General features: G+C 40.3%; 1 protein-coding gene across 3 annotated transcripts in view; it reads left to right on the forward strand.

Annotated features, from left to right (window-relative positions):
• Window positions 1–17,727, forward strand: part of CDC42BPB (CDC42 binding protein kinase beta) — a 95,355-nt gene that overhangs the window by 22,849 nt on the left and 54,779 nt on the right. For all 3 annotated transcript variants that reach the window (XM_040557294.1, XM_040557295.1, XM_040557296.1), the window contains exons 2-3: window positions 5,636–5,727; window positions 16,923–17,006. In XM_040557294.1, the coding sequence (XP_040413228.1) occupies window positions 5,636–5,727; window positions 16,923–17,006 (176 nt within the window). The remainder of the gene's footprint in view (window positions 1–5,635; window positions 5,728–16,922; window positions 17,007–17,727) is intronic.

Raw genomic sequence — 17,727 nt, forward strand, 5'->3', positions numbered from 1 at the left:
AAAATAGAGGGAAAATCGCACAATCAAGCGGCGAGGGGATGGTACTTCTTTAAAAGGCGAAAGTGTGGGTTGTGGCAGGTATTTATCAGCCCCGGTAAGCTGGTTGGGGCTACCTGGGTGTGGGTATCTCTCAAGACAGGTATACGAGTGCTAACTTGTTGAACCTGTCAGCCTGCTGTTTTAGCAGCAATATCACAGGAATGCTGCTGCATTGAGGAGGGTGCACAAAGGGCAAACAAGCTGCTTGCTTTCTAGAACGTAAGTTAGGAGGTGGTGGAGGGAAACGGTAAAACTCGCTTCTCTTTCGTGTTCTTCCTCCAAAGAAAACATCATCTTAAGTGAAATATTGGATCTGCCTGGTGGGAGTGGGGCTCCACAGACAATTATCTGCGACATCTTGTTGTTTCTTTGACATTAATATTTTGCAATTCACACGGTTTCCACCGTAACGTTTTGTGCAGGGAGTGAATAGATAAAGGGAGTGTGATGGCAGATGAATTTCTGTGTAACAGATGGTTTGGACATGCCTTCTAGGCAGGTCTACCTGAATGCCATCATCTCATTATATAATGGCTTAAAACCCAAATCACTCACAAGATCAGTTCTGACCTATGAAGCTCTGGTGCAGGGCAGTTGGGTATATGGATAGGCTGTCCAGAGAGGTTGTGGGATCTCCGTCCTTGGAAGCGTTTGAGACCTGACCAGAAAAAAAAACCAACATACCCTGCTCTGAAGTAAACAGAGACAGTGACATGAGCAAGGAGGTTGGTCTAGAGACCTCCCGAGGTCCCTTTCAGCCTGAGTTGTCCTATGTTTCTGTCTGTGCGTAAGTTTCTTACAGTTGTCACATTTATTTAAAGCTTGAAGTTGCCAATGATAACAAAACATCAGATGTTCCTGAACATTTGACAGCTTCTACTCGGTGATTTTTGAGTGAATTTCTGGGATCTTGCACTGCCAAACAAAATATGCACGAGTCCTCAAATCAGAGCTGCTGGACTACTCCACCGCTGAAGCAGGAGTTATCACAAACCCAGGGTAGTTTTTTGTCCACTCCAACGTAAAGGTGCAAGCTTCTCTGTTTCCAGAGAGTAAATTATTAACACAATCTACACAGTTCAGAATCTGAGCAGAAAGTACAAATCCAAAACATATGTCAACACTTTCTGTTTTTAACCACATTCTAGCTTGGAGAAAGTTGCCCTATTATTTTTGAGCAGGATGTTGACGGTACTACCATCCTTCCCCAAACCTGCATTTGGAAATGAAATCTTGTGTGTGCTTCTGACCTTGGTGGCGGTAGCAGAGCAGAGGGCACCTCGCCTGTCACATCGGATCACCTCTCCTGTCCTTTCCTGCAGCTTCTGGTCCTTCAGAAACAGTTCCACCTGGAAACGTCTTCTATCAGGTGGCATAATACAAAGTGACTGCGGTATAGATGTACATAAGAGACCTAAATCACAAACCTATTTACCTATGACTGGGCTTCAAATTATATCTTCAAATTATTCAAATTGATGTTTTCTTTCTGTGCAAACAAAACATCCTAGTCCCATCTATCAGGCAAAGAGGAGAATGATTGGAATATAATTTGTTTGTGCGTGGAGAATTTATGCCTTTTGTACACACCTTGGTTTTCAATGAAGAAATAGGTGTTGGCATTTCGCTTCCATTTGTGAATATTGATCAAAACATAGACCGTTAATGTTTGGTATTACATTCTTGAAAGCAGACGTTTCTTGGCTCCTTAAAAATTAGTTTTTTTCTTCCTGTGCGGCCTTGTGGAGAGCACCCTTCTTCCGAGCAAATGCAAATACAATAACGCAGAATCAGCTTGAGAGAAAAGATGGTGCTGCATACAGATACGCAGAACGCCTGTCCCAAATGTTGATTAGAGTCTCAGTCGTGAATAAACAAACTCATGCAATTACTCAGAGCTATTGTTGCCCTGACAACAGTGTATATATAACAAAATTTAGTAGTGGCTGCCAGTAAAACCCCCAGTACAGTTAATGCTTCTGTTTGCCCAGATGAAATACTTTCGTTAAGTTTTATATCAGTTCCAAATCGTAAGTCCTGCTGTTAATATTGGGATCAGAACTAATCAGTAAAATGTAATTATTCCAGTACATGGGGAGATCTTTGCTTTGAGTTCACTATTTATAAAATAGTGACATATAAAAGGAAAAGCTCGAGTCCTTTACTGGTGTTATATAGCAGTGGGTGCATCACTTGGCATCGTTTTGGCAAAGACAGCACATGGGGCTCTTACACGCTTTCTGGAGCAAGTTTCTGCTCCCTCAGTTTTGCCAGTTGTGTGCATGCTGCTAATCTGGGTATTGGATGGGTGAGGAACAACAGGAGGCCTGAGGGGAAGCAGGAAAGCAGATTGGAAGCATTTTGTGATTTCACTTACTGAGACGTAAAAATTGCACAATCCCGTACTTGAAAGCAGCAGGCTACATGCTGGTACAAACAAGGTTCTTCTCCCAGATGTCAATGAAGTAAGTATCAGTTTGACAATTACTGGTTCATTGCCTCCTCTGGGCTCCGATTTGCTGCCTAAACTCCCTTTTGGCCTCTGTGATGATGAGATTCTGTGGAAATTAGGTTCTGTTTTCCAATCTTGTTTCCTTTTCAGAAACCTTAGGTGCCTTGACAAAGACCTGAATTTGTCCTTTTTGGGGGAAGTGCTGTCCAGTTTATCATCTTACTGTGCATTCAGTTGTTCATGTCTGGTGCTAAACTTTCCAAGACAGTTGCTGCTGAAGTGGCTGTGTTTCTTAACACCAGCATTTGCTAAATAGTAAAAGTCAACATTGATGAAGTGCACAAATACTCTGAAAAACAGTAACTTTGTTTTAGGAAGAAAACCTTCTTTTCATTTGCATATGTTAAATTAATTTTGTTATGCAGGACTTCCACTGACAAATGGAGATGAAGCAGTGGGACTGAGCTGGGACTTGTGGTCTTTGAGTTGAGGTGGAGGTGCAGGGGGTGAGGTCTGCTTGTACTGCCGTCTTGAAGGATCCACTGCCTAGAAAGATAGGAGTAGTGCTTTTCCTTTGCAGTCACTACTTCTTCTTGTGTGAATTTAAGTCCAGTGTATGCTTGATACGTAATTAATATTTATTTTAAAATAGAAAGCTAATTGAATTAACTTGCTTTAGTACAATTTAATGCACTTCTAAACTGAATCCCAATTTTTTGCAAGATGAAATTTGGAGTATTTCAAAGCAAGGGGAACTGTAGAAAATAACAGCATCACCAGTTGACAAAGTAATGAAAATGTAAGAAATAAAGAAATAAGATTTTTTTTAATGTACAAGACAGTAAGCTGAAACCTGTGTAGGCTTGTCATTCTGCTTTGAAAATTACTTGCAATTGATTTGCAGTGGCAAGGTTCTTTTAATAAGTGCTTGCACCAATTGTGTTGGTTTTCTGTTTAGTGACAAGGATATTTCAAAAAAAAAAAAAAGTATTGGCTTAGTATCTTCCACAAATAAAACTACTTGATTTCATTCCTACTTCCCTTGAATTGTAATAAAAACCAGGTGGTGGTGTTCTGCTCAGTTCGTGTAGGGACTGCTACTGCAGAACGCAGGTCATTAACTTGTGTATGAAATGTTGACACTTATTCTGGATCTGTAACTGCATTTCTTCAGTCCCTCCTGATTTGATGTGGGGGGGGGGGAAGGAGGCAGAACCACCTTGCAAATAATTAATGTATAACATGATCGTTGGTAGTGGTGCTTCGTTGTACAGATGTCAGATCGGACCAGTTTGGTGGGTTTGGGATGATAGTCTCAGTTGTCCCGTGGGAGAGAGTGGTGGGCATCTCTGCCCTAAGGAAGTGGAGGATCGAGTAGATTCCCCATTAAATTTCACGCTTTGGAGAAACATGAAGCTATCCAGTGAGAGGGGAATTGCTCGTGGATGAAGCCTTTTCATAAACGGTTCTTTCAAGAGCAGAGAAGAAACGTGGCTGTTCCTTAGTCCAGGTATTTCTTCATTGTATTAGCTGCTGCAAGTTTCTGCTGACAAGTTTTCAGGCTTTCTTGCTTTGACTTCCTATAGAATCCGTAATTGAGTTCAGACTTCTGCATCTCCTGTGTGTTTGTAAGGTTTGGTTTGTTTGTTGTTTGCATGCGAAATACACTGTCAGTCCAGTGCCCTCTTTTATAGGAGTTCTGTTTAGTTTTTAACCCATTGGTTTATAATCATAATGCATGGGAAGGTAACATGGGAGTCTGGGTGGAATTACAAGTGGTAGTTCTGTGATATTTTACTCCGCTGCAAATGGAAAATATGTGTTTTAAAAACTTCAGTTGTCTTGGTCTGGGAATGTTTGTGATGAGATGGAAAAGCACAATTTTTTGTGCTTAATTAGATGTGTAAGCATTCCCTTTGTAGACACCATACTTGCTTTTGTGCAATTTAGCTTGCACCACTGTTTTTTCTTACTGATTTGGTCTCACAATTCGCTATTTATTCTGATTATTAATGATTATTGTAGCAAGTGTTGTATCTAAACAGTAATACTCTTTGCATAATACACTAGAAATAATTAAAATTTTATGAATTGGGGCTAGAGAGGAGAAGATGGATGGCATCTGCAGGTACAGCGGAATTTGTTGGCTAAATGCTTTGAGAAATGTGTGGAGTCCAGCAGGACCACTATTGCAAAGTAAATGTAGGTCAGTTAGTTGCTGGACACCTTTCAGGCTGCAGCCCTTCAAGACTTGTTCTAGCTGAGATCTGGCAAATGCGATTTTTGTTTTTCTGTTTTTAAGAGGAAAAAATAGTTCAAAGTAACAGATCTTGTAGAACATGGATTCATTGGTATTGCGCAGAGCCCTGTCTACTGAAAGTGAGCTGTTAAGACTTCAGTTGGTAGTAACTAAAGATATAAAACAATGAAAGCTGAATGCTGCTTAAGAGGAGAGTTACTGCAGTGGCTGAAGGATAACACAATTGTTTTCTTTGGGGTTTGCCCATAATGAATGAGCTCTTTCCCAGTTTTATGGTCCTTTGCTGACTCATGAAACCCTAAAGAAAGGCAGGGTGGCAGATCAAAACCTCTTTCTGAAAGACTTTGCTCTTTATTTGATGGAAACAAGGCAGAATCCCAGACTGAAGTTGATATTGGCCATCCATATGTTAGGGTGATTTAGTAACGGAATCTATAGCTTTCTGCTCACCAAATAAGGAAACTTCAGCTTATTTGTCTGTTTATCTCATGCACAGTCCTCCTTGACTGCAGCTCTAGAAATTTCAAGTCTGTGTGGCCATGTAATCACTGCTAGAGCACTTGGGTTGTGGCTCACAGCACAGTTCTTGGTGGTGGATGAATACGGCAGATAAGTTAACTGATAACAGAAGGTGGAACCTAGTAATCTATACAGTCATAAAAACACAGCCAAAAGTTTCAGTATTCATGGGATTAAACTTTTTTTAATTCTAAGTGCTAATTGCATACTGTAATGAATGTTTTTCTACTATTTGTACATTCTAGCAGTAGTTGAAAAAGTGCACTAGATATGCTGCAAGTACTTCAGACTTCTGTTTTATGGATTACTTTGATTTATGGGATTTCTGTTAATAGAGTTTTCCTTCTTTTCTTTTCCCTAAACAGCAAGACCATTTACGAAGTTGGTAAAGGAGATGCAACTTCATCGCGATGACTTTGAAATTATAAAAGTGATTGGAAGAGGTGCATTTGGTGAGGTAAGATAATTTTGCTCTCAGTTGTAGTAATATAACTTTCATCACTTGTGCATCTGATTTCTTGGTGCAGTTGAATTTGTCCTAAAGACAGAAGATTCACACAGATATATTAAAATACTTGCAAATGTAGGATGCTAGCAAGGTACTGCTAAAGGGGGGTCCCTTTGAAGCAGGGTTTCTAGTGTCCAGTTCTGCCATCTATGTGACTAGCTAATTTTGACTTCAGAGTAGCAAAACAAGTGTCTCTTCAATATGTGTATGAGCAGGGTGGTCCCACCTAGCAGCTGCACAGCTGAATTTGGGATCTCTTCTCCCACTTGCCATATGTACTCTTCTGTACTGCTATAATTTAACACAGAGCTGGGCTGCTTCGATGGTAGGAACGCGGAGGCTGCTCCACCCATCTGCCTGTCTCTGCAGCAATCTGGTAATGCAGAAAGACGCATTTGGCTGCCTCAGAGGCTGTTCCCTGTCATCTTTGAAGATCAAAGGCTGCTGGATCTGTTTTTTGGACAGCAAGTTGAATCATGCTGGGATGATAGGAACGCCTTGTGTTTTGAGGACTCGCCAGGCCCAGGACCCTGGACTGAAGCTTTACTTCTTAATATGCTTAATGAAAGTCTCATCGGTCACACAAGTCTGAGAGGGCTTGCCACTAGCGAAAGCATTCACGAGCGTGCCCCCTGTAGGAGGCGTAGGACGCTCCTGGAGAACCTCAAAGGCAACCTCTCAGCATTTAAGTACACGTAAGTAAAGCTGTAGCTGTCAGCAAAAGAGATGATTAAGTAGAGGATTTCTGGAAGCAAGGAATTTAGATTTCTTTCAGGAAGCTTCTTTTAAGTAATACCACACTAAAGTCAAATGCAGTGACAGCCATTAAAGGCTGGCTTGGGCCCATTAGCACTTGATTACAACTTCTGCTGCTGGTGGCAAAGGCTAGGCTTCCTTATCTTCATCTGGTGTCAGGAACAGGAGGATGTGCTGTGCAGGGCTTTCCTTCCAAGCACGGTGTGCCCATGGCATGTCAAACTTTCGCAGAGGGCTTGATTGTGGGACAGGGGTATTGTAGTTTGATTGTGGGACGGTAGTATGGTAGGCAGACCAGAAGCTGACCTAGCAAAATGCCAGGCCCCTACTCAACCTGGGTTCAGAAAGCAGCGAGGTTTCTGTGCGTTGTGAGATGAATGGATAGAACAGATCCACATAATTTTAAGCTACTTTAGGGACTGCTTTTGAAGAAAGTGGACACCTAAGTCAGGCAGAAACTAATGTTTCAGGAACATCTCCTAATCTGTACCAGCCTCTAACAATGTGATGAAATAGTTCGTGTGTAGTCACTGTGGACATAGCTACTCAAAGAACTTGAGAGTTTTAAGTAAAATGTCCAGATAAGTCCTAAGGTCTTGACCTGTAAAACAACAGTCCACTTTCTAGTGGATGTTGAACTCCATGAGTTGCAACATTCGTTACAAAAAAAAAAAAAAAGGAAGTGTTATCTTAGGGTAGTAGAAATACTGCATGACAATCAGTTGGTTGTTTCATTTAAGTGTTAGGTTTTATCTGGAATATGTTAGTTGAACATGGCTTTTAGGCAAGAATAGTTCTGCAAAGAGTTCACAGGAAAAAACAGAAATGGGAAACACAATTTGATAAGTCCAAGGCAGGGCTGAAAGCTACAAATTAAGTCTAGAAAAGAGGTCTGAGCAAAAAGTGTTATGGCCAAATAAAGGGCCTAGAAAATCAAGGCAGTAATAGGTAACTGTCTACATCGCTATTAGTGCTTTGATTCAAAGCAGTAGCATAGCACACTTGAAGGCAGTGCCCCCAGTTACTGCAGAATGTTTTTGCTGTGTGTAAGTTGGATTTCTTTTGGAGGAAGCTAAATGAGAACCTGTGTTCCAGGTGTGCACCAAATGTGCTTCTGGCCCCAGTGAGTATATAAGAATCAATCATTGTTTTCAACTCTTCTAGCAGCTTCAAAGCATGTTTAGTCCAGGAGACCAGACTAGATACCCTCTGAAGCAAAATTCCTGAACCACGTACAGTATAGATTGTAAGGCTCAGCACAGGCTACTTTGATGTGTTGTTCTGGTCCTGCTGTGCCAAATTACTAGCTATAAGTGGCTGCGACCACTGATATCTAAAGAATTTTAGATTAGTGTTTTGGCAGTTTGTCTTTTGGTGGGATTAGAAGTGGTTTCTGGATCTTTTCAGAACTAGACTTGTGAATGCTATAGCTATCAAAATGATTTCAGGACAAGGGAGCCCTTTATAGTGGCTTGCATATGGAGCCAGTATTAGGAATGCATTTGCCAGAATATTCGTCTTAATCCTAAAATCAATGAATATGTAACAGTAAGCTCTTTTCATATTGCCCTGTAACTTGGACACAGAAACGGGACACATTTCCTGATGCTTATTGAAGGTTGAGAGGAGTTTTGATCTCTAGCAGGAGATGGACTTTGGCTCAGTGTGTTTCTGAAGACAGCCTTGGACTTAATTTTTAGACAAAATGCTCGTACAAATGTTGATAACTTACCTGATTTTCTTCAGCATCTTACAACAGTTTATTGTTAAATTATCTCTTCACTTATCTTTCTTTTTTGGGGTGTTTGCAGTGGCTTATGGCTTTTGGGTGCAGAGATCAATGTCTCATGTGATGGTCTAAAGTTTTGAAGCCTTGTTACAACATTAAGGGAGGACAGTTTTTTATAGTACTTAAATCTGTTCTCTTCATAAAGATGCTCTTCTTCACTTAGGGATTTCCCCAGCTGGAAATCTCAGTACAGCAGCAGATGAAGCGTTTGCATGAACTTTTCAGAGATTTCTGTTTATACTTGTTAGGGGCTTTAGGGTGACCTTTCTTAGCTTTGGATCAAGAGTTTTAGGGTATATATAAATTCAGAAATTCTGGGTGGGTACTCATGTTAATGCTGCTTGGGGTGCCTGAATCAACAACGTCTTTCATATTCTTTCATTTGGAAAAGCATGAAATGATCAAAGCAACTGGTAAATTCTACACCCCCCACCCTCCACCCCAGTGGAAATGAAATTTCACAGAAGGGAAATGATAAAACGTCTTAATTTCATCCTTCTGTCACAGCTATGAGTAGTTAAAAAGTCAGAAGAGTTGGTTATCTGTCGATACTGCATTGTCGTTTTCATCTTTTACTTAACAGGTTTATGTTTGTACCAGCTTGAACCTTTTTGATCAGTTTAAATTACGCGGGATCATTGATTTTAAGTTCACTGTACTTTAATCCCACTTGCCAGAGAATATTTCACGCTTTTTGCTTATGAATGAATCCTTTAACCCTTGTGTATACTACGGTGCTATAACTCTTAAATATAGGCATTGTAAAATAGTAAATATGTGAAGGTTGAAATTCCATAAATAAGAAAATAAAATCTAGGTTCTTTAGAGGGCCTTGTGGCGTCTGACTTGTGTAAAGCAACACTTCAAAACACTGAATGGGGGTGCTGTAAATAATTTTGCTATGGTATGTTCATACACATAAGAACTGTTATAAATTAGTTGATGGGATTTTAGTGTTATTTATAAGGTTACTCTTTCATTCGTGATTAAAACAAAACCAACAACAAAAACAATACTTACAACATATTTGTTGAAGTGCATAAAGAATTTAATCAGAATTAAACTAAGCATATTCCTTGTAGAAATAAGTAGTTTAATTTAAAAAGCTGAACAGCTAAACAAGCCAGACTTCAAAAAGATTGAAAACTGCATTCCATTCTCCTGAATGTGTATAGCAGCTATATCCACAGTTTAGCTACTTTAGACTTCTTTGAGAACCCCAGGGGCTTTGGTCTTACCAACGAACTTTTGCATAAATCAGTAGCTTTGAAGAAAGATGGCTTAAACAAAATGAAGACATGGTATTAGACAGGATCGGTGATTGATTTTGCCACACAACACATAAGACACATGCTCCTTGACCAGAAAGTAGATTGAGGTGGCATGTGAGTGTGTCCTTATGAATACACCAGCATCTAATTTAAGGCAGATTGATATAATCCCCAGTGTATAACTTTACTGTGAGTGCCTTTTTCTTTCCTTTTCCTTTTCAAACCAGCAGAACTCAGCCTGATTCTTTACACTTTTTCCAGCAATATGAGAAGAAGAAAACAACTGGTAATCCAAAACCACCTGAGTGAAAGTTCTTAGAGCAAAGGAGAATTGAGAAAGCAAGAGGAAAAAATATTTCTTAAAGTTCTCATTATTATGCTAAGACAAAAATAGCCTAGCTCAGGACCTAGAGATTTCTTCTGTAGCCACCTGCCAAAACATGCAGTTCTCCTTTTCTCATAAACTTAGCCAGCTACTTTGCATGCATGGTAAACTGAATGTCTGAATATCCTTTACAGGAATATTTAAGGCTCTGAGTCCTGGAGTCACTGGCTTGAGAACATCATTACATTTTTTTCAGAAGTTTCATAGTTATGAAGAAAAGTTTCAAACGTTCTTTGAATGCATACTATTCTTATGAAGAGTATTATAATTTGAAACGTTAGCTATGAGAAGAATAAACTACTAATGGTTCTTGCCCATCCCCTACAGTGTACGCACCTGGGTGTACACCCAGGTGGCTGGAACGTTGTCATGAGTGCCCACACATTGCTTTCACTTTGTTTTTTGGGATCATGTAGGCAGATGGCTCAAGTGCAGAGGGGCGACCTCCATAGGGAATAAAATAATAGTAGCAATAATAAAAAACACTCTGAATTAAAATCAGAACTAAAACGAATTTCTGTAATCTTAATTCTGGGTTCTATTAATAAAATGAATGCAGTGTCCTGTCTTGATGAACAAGAATGAGTATGCTCTGTAGGGTGAAGTTTTTGTTACCCACTGAAAACACACCTTTCCTAGGAGAAAATCTAAATAATACAAGAACAGAATGGAAAACTCCTCCAGTTTTTAGACTTGTAAAAATGCATTATATCTGTGGCTTGAGATTTGCATGTGGCTGGCTATTCCTTCTGTGTAGAAACACTGCAGGCCATTATTTGAAAGGAAATCACGTCCTGAGATACTGGGCTTCGTGGCATTGTGCCTACCTGAGAAACTCAGGGCAGCCTTAGATCTGCTTTCTGTGTGCGTGGCTTGTATAATGTGGCTGACACCTCCTGGAAATTTGGCAGTATGGGACTGAAACAATCGCTTTCCTTCCCTTGTTTATTAGTAAGGATTTGTTTCAGTGAGCAGCACTGCAGCGGAAGGGTGGAACCCTTTGGTCTCGCTTAGCACAAAAATAACTAATATTCTTAAAGTGCCCTGCTTCAGTAGGATTTAGCTACTGATAGATTAGAAATACCTTTCCTATAAATGTTGCTGAGTGTAGACTTGATCCATAGCGTGTTCAGTAATAGTACTTGTTACCTCTACTCACTGTGCTTAGTCAGAGTCTTAGCTGGAAGCGAGACCTGTAAAAGTGTTGCCAAAAGAAAATAACTCATTGCTGAGAGAAGAGGATGGGACCGATCCCATGTACCAGAGGTTTCTGATGAATTACATGATTCCTAATGGGAAATGCACTGGCTAAGAGCGCAGTTAGGCTCAGAAGTGAACAGGGAGGAACTGACCTTCCTGTTGACAATTATCCTTGGCAGTGAGACGCTGTGCTGTTAGGGCCTTGTCCATGCCCTAGTCACAGATTTAGGGTACTAAGTGTAATGTTTTTGTCTACATCTAGAAATTAGTGTGGGACATGGCGAGGCTGCAGCTGAGGCTGTCTCACCTCTTCAGATGCTTTGGTAACTGACATTGGGAACCCACAAGGACCGTGCCTTCCTGAATTGTAGATTAACTGAACTCATAAGCATAGGACACAACGTATGACACTTCTCACCTAGCTGCTCAGACTCCAAGCGTTTAACACACGATGTAGAAGAAATGTTTAATGAGCTTTTCCTGTTCCGTGCCATGCTCTTCACAAGCTATTTTCTGAAGTGGAAATGGACAAAGAAGCTGCTTGGTTTTGAAAATGCTTCTGAAAGAGGCTGCTGCTCTTTGTGAGCCTCTCCAGCTGGGCGGCTGTGTGGTGGCAGCACCCGGCTGCTATGACAGAAAGCTGGCTGCAGGGAGCTGGATGGACAGACGGAACAGACAGACCTGCCTTGGGCCGCTGTGCTTGTCTGCCTGCTGGCCGCTGAGGAGCGAGCCTGGGTGTTGCTCAGGGCCACCTTTTGCAGAATCTTTCTTGCTGGCACTTATTTCTTCTCTGTACAGCGTGAAGATCTATTCTTGGTGATAAAAACATTACTTAGTTTGGGAAATGTGAACTGTGGAATATGAACCCTGCAAAGATACTGCTGCTCATTTAAAATGTAAAACAGACACAAAAAACCTGATAAAGCGGTCCAGACCAGTTTTTCTCCGTGATAACTGTTAACTAATGAGCTATGTATCAAAGACTTCTCCTGTCCAAGAGTATTGGGAAGATAAAGCAGTTCCTGCAGTGTGTTTTCAGTAGGTATCATCCAAGGTATCAATTGTGTGAGGCAGAAATAGGAGTGTAAAAGTGGCGTCTAAGAGCTTTAACTGAGGGAAATGTCTATAATATTCAATTACGAGTCTGGTAATAAGACATTACAGGTAAATTGTTTACATCTGAAATGACATTTTGTCTCTTCTGGTTGAAAGGCTTGTCTAAAATCCCCACTCAAATTTCTAAAGACGTTCCAAGTTCCTGCCAAAGGTTAATTCGTGCAATTTTACATCACTTTATCCATGTAATTTTATTGTGCATTAGCCTAAGCAGATCTTTCATCATCCTTGTTAGCGGTGTCCTTCCTTCCAATTTTATTGGTAGGTAGCAATCATAGCCACTTTTTGCCTTATTTTTTTTTGAACAAGCAAAGCTTTTTGTATTCCTGTGTTAATATGAGAAGCTCTAAATATCCCTCCTTCATACCTGCTGCATGTGTAGTTTCTCTGGGTTGTGGCTGTGCGTGGAGTTTCCAACGATTTTGTATTTCTACAAGGCAATAACGTTTACCTGTCGCTATCCCTATCATTACGAGCTTGCAGAAGGACTGTTAGCTGTAAGTCTGGGTCCACCTCCTTTTCAGGTGAGAGCTTCTTGTATTTGAATTTCACCTTATCCTCAAGGGCTGAAATTTTAGGATTAAGTTTTACATGGAAGTTTAACATGCCATGAGCATAAGCAGTGTTAGGTAGCTTTTTTATGTTTGTCTTGAAATTAAGTCCAGCATGGTTCCCAAAAAGTTGAGCATCAAACAATCCATAGGTTCCCAGTCGAAAGTCTTTTTGTTAACTATCTTAATTGCTTTCTGGAAATTCAGCCTTGCATTTAAATGATTTCTGCAGTTTCTTACATCATGCTTGCTGTTTACATAAAATTTGTAATTTGATGCTGCTTGCTAATGTTGGTTATGTCACTCAGAGGTCAGAGTACAGGACTAGGAAGTCTCATGTTTTGTTGAGGCTGATTTGGCTCGGATTCCCACCCTATAGGCTTCGTTGGGGCAGAAGAGAAGCTTTGGATAGCTTTGCACATTACAGCCGTAAATGTCAGTATCAAATGGCTTTGGAAGATCAGAATGCAGCAAAAGGCTTTTATGAAACAATTTGAGAAGCAAAATTCTAGCTCTTGCCAAAGTCTAAAAAGGTTATTTCAGCTATATTGGTTCCGTTTTGATTTATTGCAGTACAAGGGAAGCAGAGCTTTGAGGCAAAAAGTCCTGGAAGAAAAGGGATGGCAGAAATTAATACAAATCTGATGGGCTGTTGTGGCATGTAGTTATCGTGCTGGGCTCTCGCTTACACTTTAGCTCCAATTCTCATACTTTTTTTTCATAAATGTCTTAAGAATACTTAAAAGAAAAAAGGTTTTACTAGCCGTGGAAATAAAGGGTAAGAATCAAAATTAAATCCCATTTCTTTACAGTGTGTGCACGAAGTAAGCACTTGTTTGGCCAGTAAAGTTCTAAACCTATGCTTAAGGTAGCAGCAATGCTTTTGTTGTTAAAGGAGGCGTTTGTACAAATCTGTGTCCTTTGGAATACCTCTGAACACACCTCTGAAGAGTTTTCTTACGATGTAGTGAATTGGTGTGTACTACAGAAGCAGTCGTATTTCAAATTTTACATCTTGCATGGTTCGCACAATTGCAGTGTAAGGGATTTTTGTTTGCTCATGCAGAGTAGTCATTGTGGTTATTTTAACTGCATTTTAGATATGCCAGAGAAAGAAGTTATTAGAAAAGCAAGAAAAAACAAATATGCTGCAGCATCTCTGTAGCAACCGAAGTATTGTATCATGAATACAATCTTAAAAATATGAATGCAGTCTTAGGAATATTGCTACCTGATGAACAAAGTAAAAGCTTTTTCTCAAGTTAACTTTGTGCTTTATGGAACAAAGGTTATAAGTTGTTTGTTTCTGTGTGTGTGTGCAATATTATTCTTGGACAGCAGTGAGGTTTTGGTGTCCTTGTGGTAGTGTTTTTTTATCTTAAAAGGTAAATAAATCCTAATGATTCGAATGAACTGCAGAGTCAGGTCTAGTCAGGCCAAAAATCTGTTGCTTCTCTGAGGTATCTTCTTTACCTTTCAGGTTCCTTTTCCTTGTAAGAACACCTGCTACTTTTTAATTTTCTTGGGGGATTTACCCATTTTGCTGCATGGTTCAACGATTTTTTTTCTGCTGGCACAAGAAGCTTCTTGTCGTACTGCTCCCTTACAACTACAGCATCAGCGTGTTTCCTGGTGCCATCATCTGATAACCACTTCAAGTGAAAATGTGAGAGTCAACTCTCCTTTTATTAATTCCACTTTTTCTTCCACAGAAAACAATTCTCCTCCTCCTGAAATTTTAGTCAGGCTGTTTTAAGGAGTCCTTTCAGTTGAAAATGATGGCACTGATAAAGATGGCAACTGGGGAATTGCTGAGTAGATCGTACAGATTTGACTCCCTTTTCTTTTTTCTTTTTCCAGGCTTGTTCTCACTCACTGCTTTGTTTTAATGTTTGCACAGCTTCTCAGTGCCCTCTGCGATGCCAGGCTCGCGTCACACCTTACCAGTTCAGCACAGATCAGTCTCTAAGCTTCCGCTGCCCCGCAGTGCTTGCAGACAGCGATGGCCTTAGATAAAACGCAATAGATGTGTATCTGTCTTCTGCTTGCTGCTTTGTACGTAGACGCCTGAGCGGTTCGAGCGTTGTGGTTTAATGAAACTTGAATATTGCTTCTTCAGGGCTTGTAAAGCTCAACTTGTAAATCGCTTCTGCCCCAGAGGTTTTGTTCTTTGCAGCAGCTCATCGCGTTCTGCTCCGCTCTTCTCCTTCGGTGCAGACGGGGGTATTTCCCAAATGGAGACTGGGGTATTTCCCAAACTATCGTGTTCTTTATGAAACAGAATTTAATGTCTATAGAGACTATGTCAGCATCTTGCAGTGTCTCAGAGCTTTTAATGTATAGTTTAACTTACACCGTATCTTTAGCTGTGTCAGGAAAATGATTCAGTTCATTGTAGTTGGAGAGACTGTTACAATAGGTTTGAACTAGAAGGCTGTGACAAGGCTGGGGATAAAGCTAAACATCTTAGGCCATTACCAGCATTGCAGGTCAGCACTGAACCCTTTTATATGTGCCCAAGGAGTCTCATGTTCAGGCAAGACTCATTCGTACTCCCCCATCCCCTGCTGTAGGAGCAGTGTCTGCGGGAGGTGTTTGCAGACCAGGAGAGGTTGAGGTGCTGCGTGGCTGGGGATAGTTTACATGCCGTACAGAAGGATTCCTCTTAGCGCTGTATTTAGGGCTAAATTCCCATGTCTTCCCTGTCATAGATACCTGCTGGTCCTTCCATAACAGATTTCCATTGCATGACTGTGCAGCTGTGTACTAGATGGAGCTCATCTGTCAGCGTGAGTTGGTGAGAGGAGCCTCACGCACCGAGGGGTGGGAGGCTCAGGTATCCACCTGCAGAGCCGAGCGTCTAAATGTGGCTCTCTCATCCCTCTGTTACTGGAAGGGCAGTCTCCCACTGTCCTTCATCTGGAGTTATTTTAGGGTAAGTGGCAGGGAGGAACTCTTCCCTCCCCAGGTCTTGTGTTGATCTGCTCGGTGCACTATTCTAGCCTTGTTTTATAGTTAGCATCTTGTTGGAGTTTCTGCATCTCCTGAATCCCTTACAGATAACGGTTATAAAGCAACAGAAGAGGAGAGCATGACATGACTCTTGTTACTTCTCCCACTGCTACTCAGAGCTCTGATGGAAGCAATGAAAGCCGATTGCTTTTATGCTTCTGAAATAGACAAAACAAGTAGCAGCAGAAATACTCAAGCAGTCCCTGTACAGTCTTGTGGAAACGTTGCTGTCCTAGTTGTCAGTCTTGCTTTTCTTTGCCAAATGTAAGAATTTTATTGAAATAATAGCTTTACTACAAGAAGAATTAGTTTTGTTCTTGCTCTAAATACAGTCTCTGCATTCCTAAGCCTTGAAGTTTTTGTATTCTTCAGTTTTTCTTCTACTGTTCAGCCATATGAACAACTGTTTGTGGTAGGCTGGTCTAAGCAAGTGACTAATACACAGGATGCATAGCAAAATGCTTCAAGCAAAATGATGATTAAGTAAATGAATGTTTTTTTGCTTCTGTTAAAATATCTGCATATAGTACACAAAAGCATGTTAATTTATAAATATCTTTCAAGTTTCTGAAAACAGGAATGTGAAAACAAATGAGTCAAATGTAGTGTATTTCTATTGACAGCGGCCTTTCTTGTTTTCTAAGGCTGCCCTTTTAAACGTTCCCTGGTTGGCTGAAGGCACGGTGTTAAGAGTATTCCTTGTTCGTGGTCAACAATGCAAAACAATTTATGATGCATCTTCCTAGGAGAAGCTTCATAGCCCTCCTGTATCATCCCCAATGTACTTGCTCATGAACGGTTGACCACACAGGGTGTGTTGTGCATCAAGTCCGTAGTATTAATGGGAGAGGAATGTAGAGGAAGCTCAGAATCAAGCTGTAATTTGTTGGTGTGAATTGATTGCTGATGGCTCTTTAGTAATTTACTTCATTAACACTGTGTGAACATTAAGCTGTTTAAATACTGTATTTCTCTGACAGTGCTTTTGTGTGAAAATTAAGCTGTTTAAATACTGTATTTCTCTGACCGTGCTTTTGTTAAATGAGGATATCTTATTATTGCAGGTTGCAGTTGTTAAAATGAAGTGTACGGAGCGCATTTATGCCATGAAAATTCTCAATAAATGGGAAATGCTTAAAAGGGCAGAGGTAAGTAACACGATTCTCTAAAGCAGAGAATTTTAAAAATGTCATCAGGAAAATTACACTGAAGCTCTTCCAGATTAGGAAGAATTATTTTGTGAGCCTAGGAGCTTCATACTTTTTTTTCTTAAGCTGTTTTAATGCAATCAAGTCTGACGGTCCCTTCCAGGCATCTGTTGTTCTCAGCATTACCGTGTATTCGTTTACCAGACAGTCTGCCCTAGTTCTTACCCTGAATTTATTGGCCAGATTTTTGTTTACAGTAAAGGCAAGTTAAAGACTACATGAAAGCTGAGATCAGTGCTACTGTGACATTCACAGCTGTATACAAATACATTATGAAAGGATCTTTTTTTTTTCCTCTTGTATTCAGAAAGCATATATTAAGGAGCTTTGCATCCTGCAGTTTGTAACAGGATTTATGTAACTGGTAAAACTGTAACTAAATACTTTGATACCACAGATTCAAATTGTAAAACAAATGTGTTAAGAGGGTAAGTCTGTTTAAAAAGGGTGTTTTTGATGAAAGGAGATGCAAGTTGTCACAACAAATTATGTAAATGCAAATGTGTACTTCACAGATTAGGCAAGGACCTACTGGGAATGCGCCATAACTGGCGTATTCCTAGAATACCTACTCTTGCAGTGTAGTAGGCAAATGTAACGTTAAATAAATCAGCAGTTAAATGAGCAATAGATCTGAGGGGAAAATACGTGTATTGCATCA

Source organism: Cygnus olor, chromosome 5 (assembly GCF_009769625.2).
Source record: "Cygnus olor isolate bCygOlo1 chromosome 5, bCygOlo1.pri.v2, whole genome shotgun sequence".
In the NCBI taxonomy this organism is placed as follows: Eukaryota; Metazoa; Chordata; class Aves; order Anseriformes; family Anatidae; genus Cygnus; species Cygnus olor.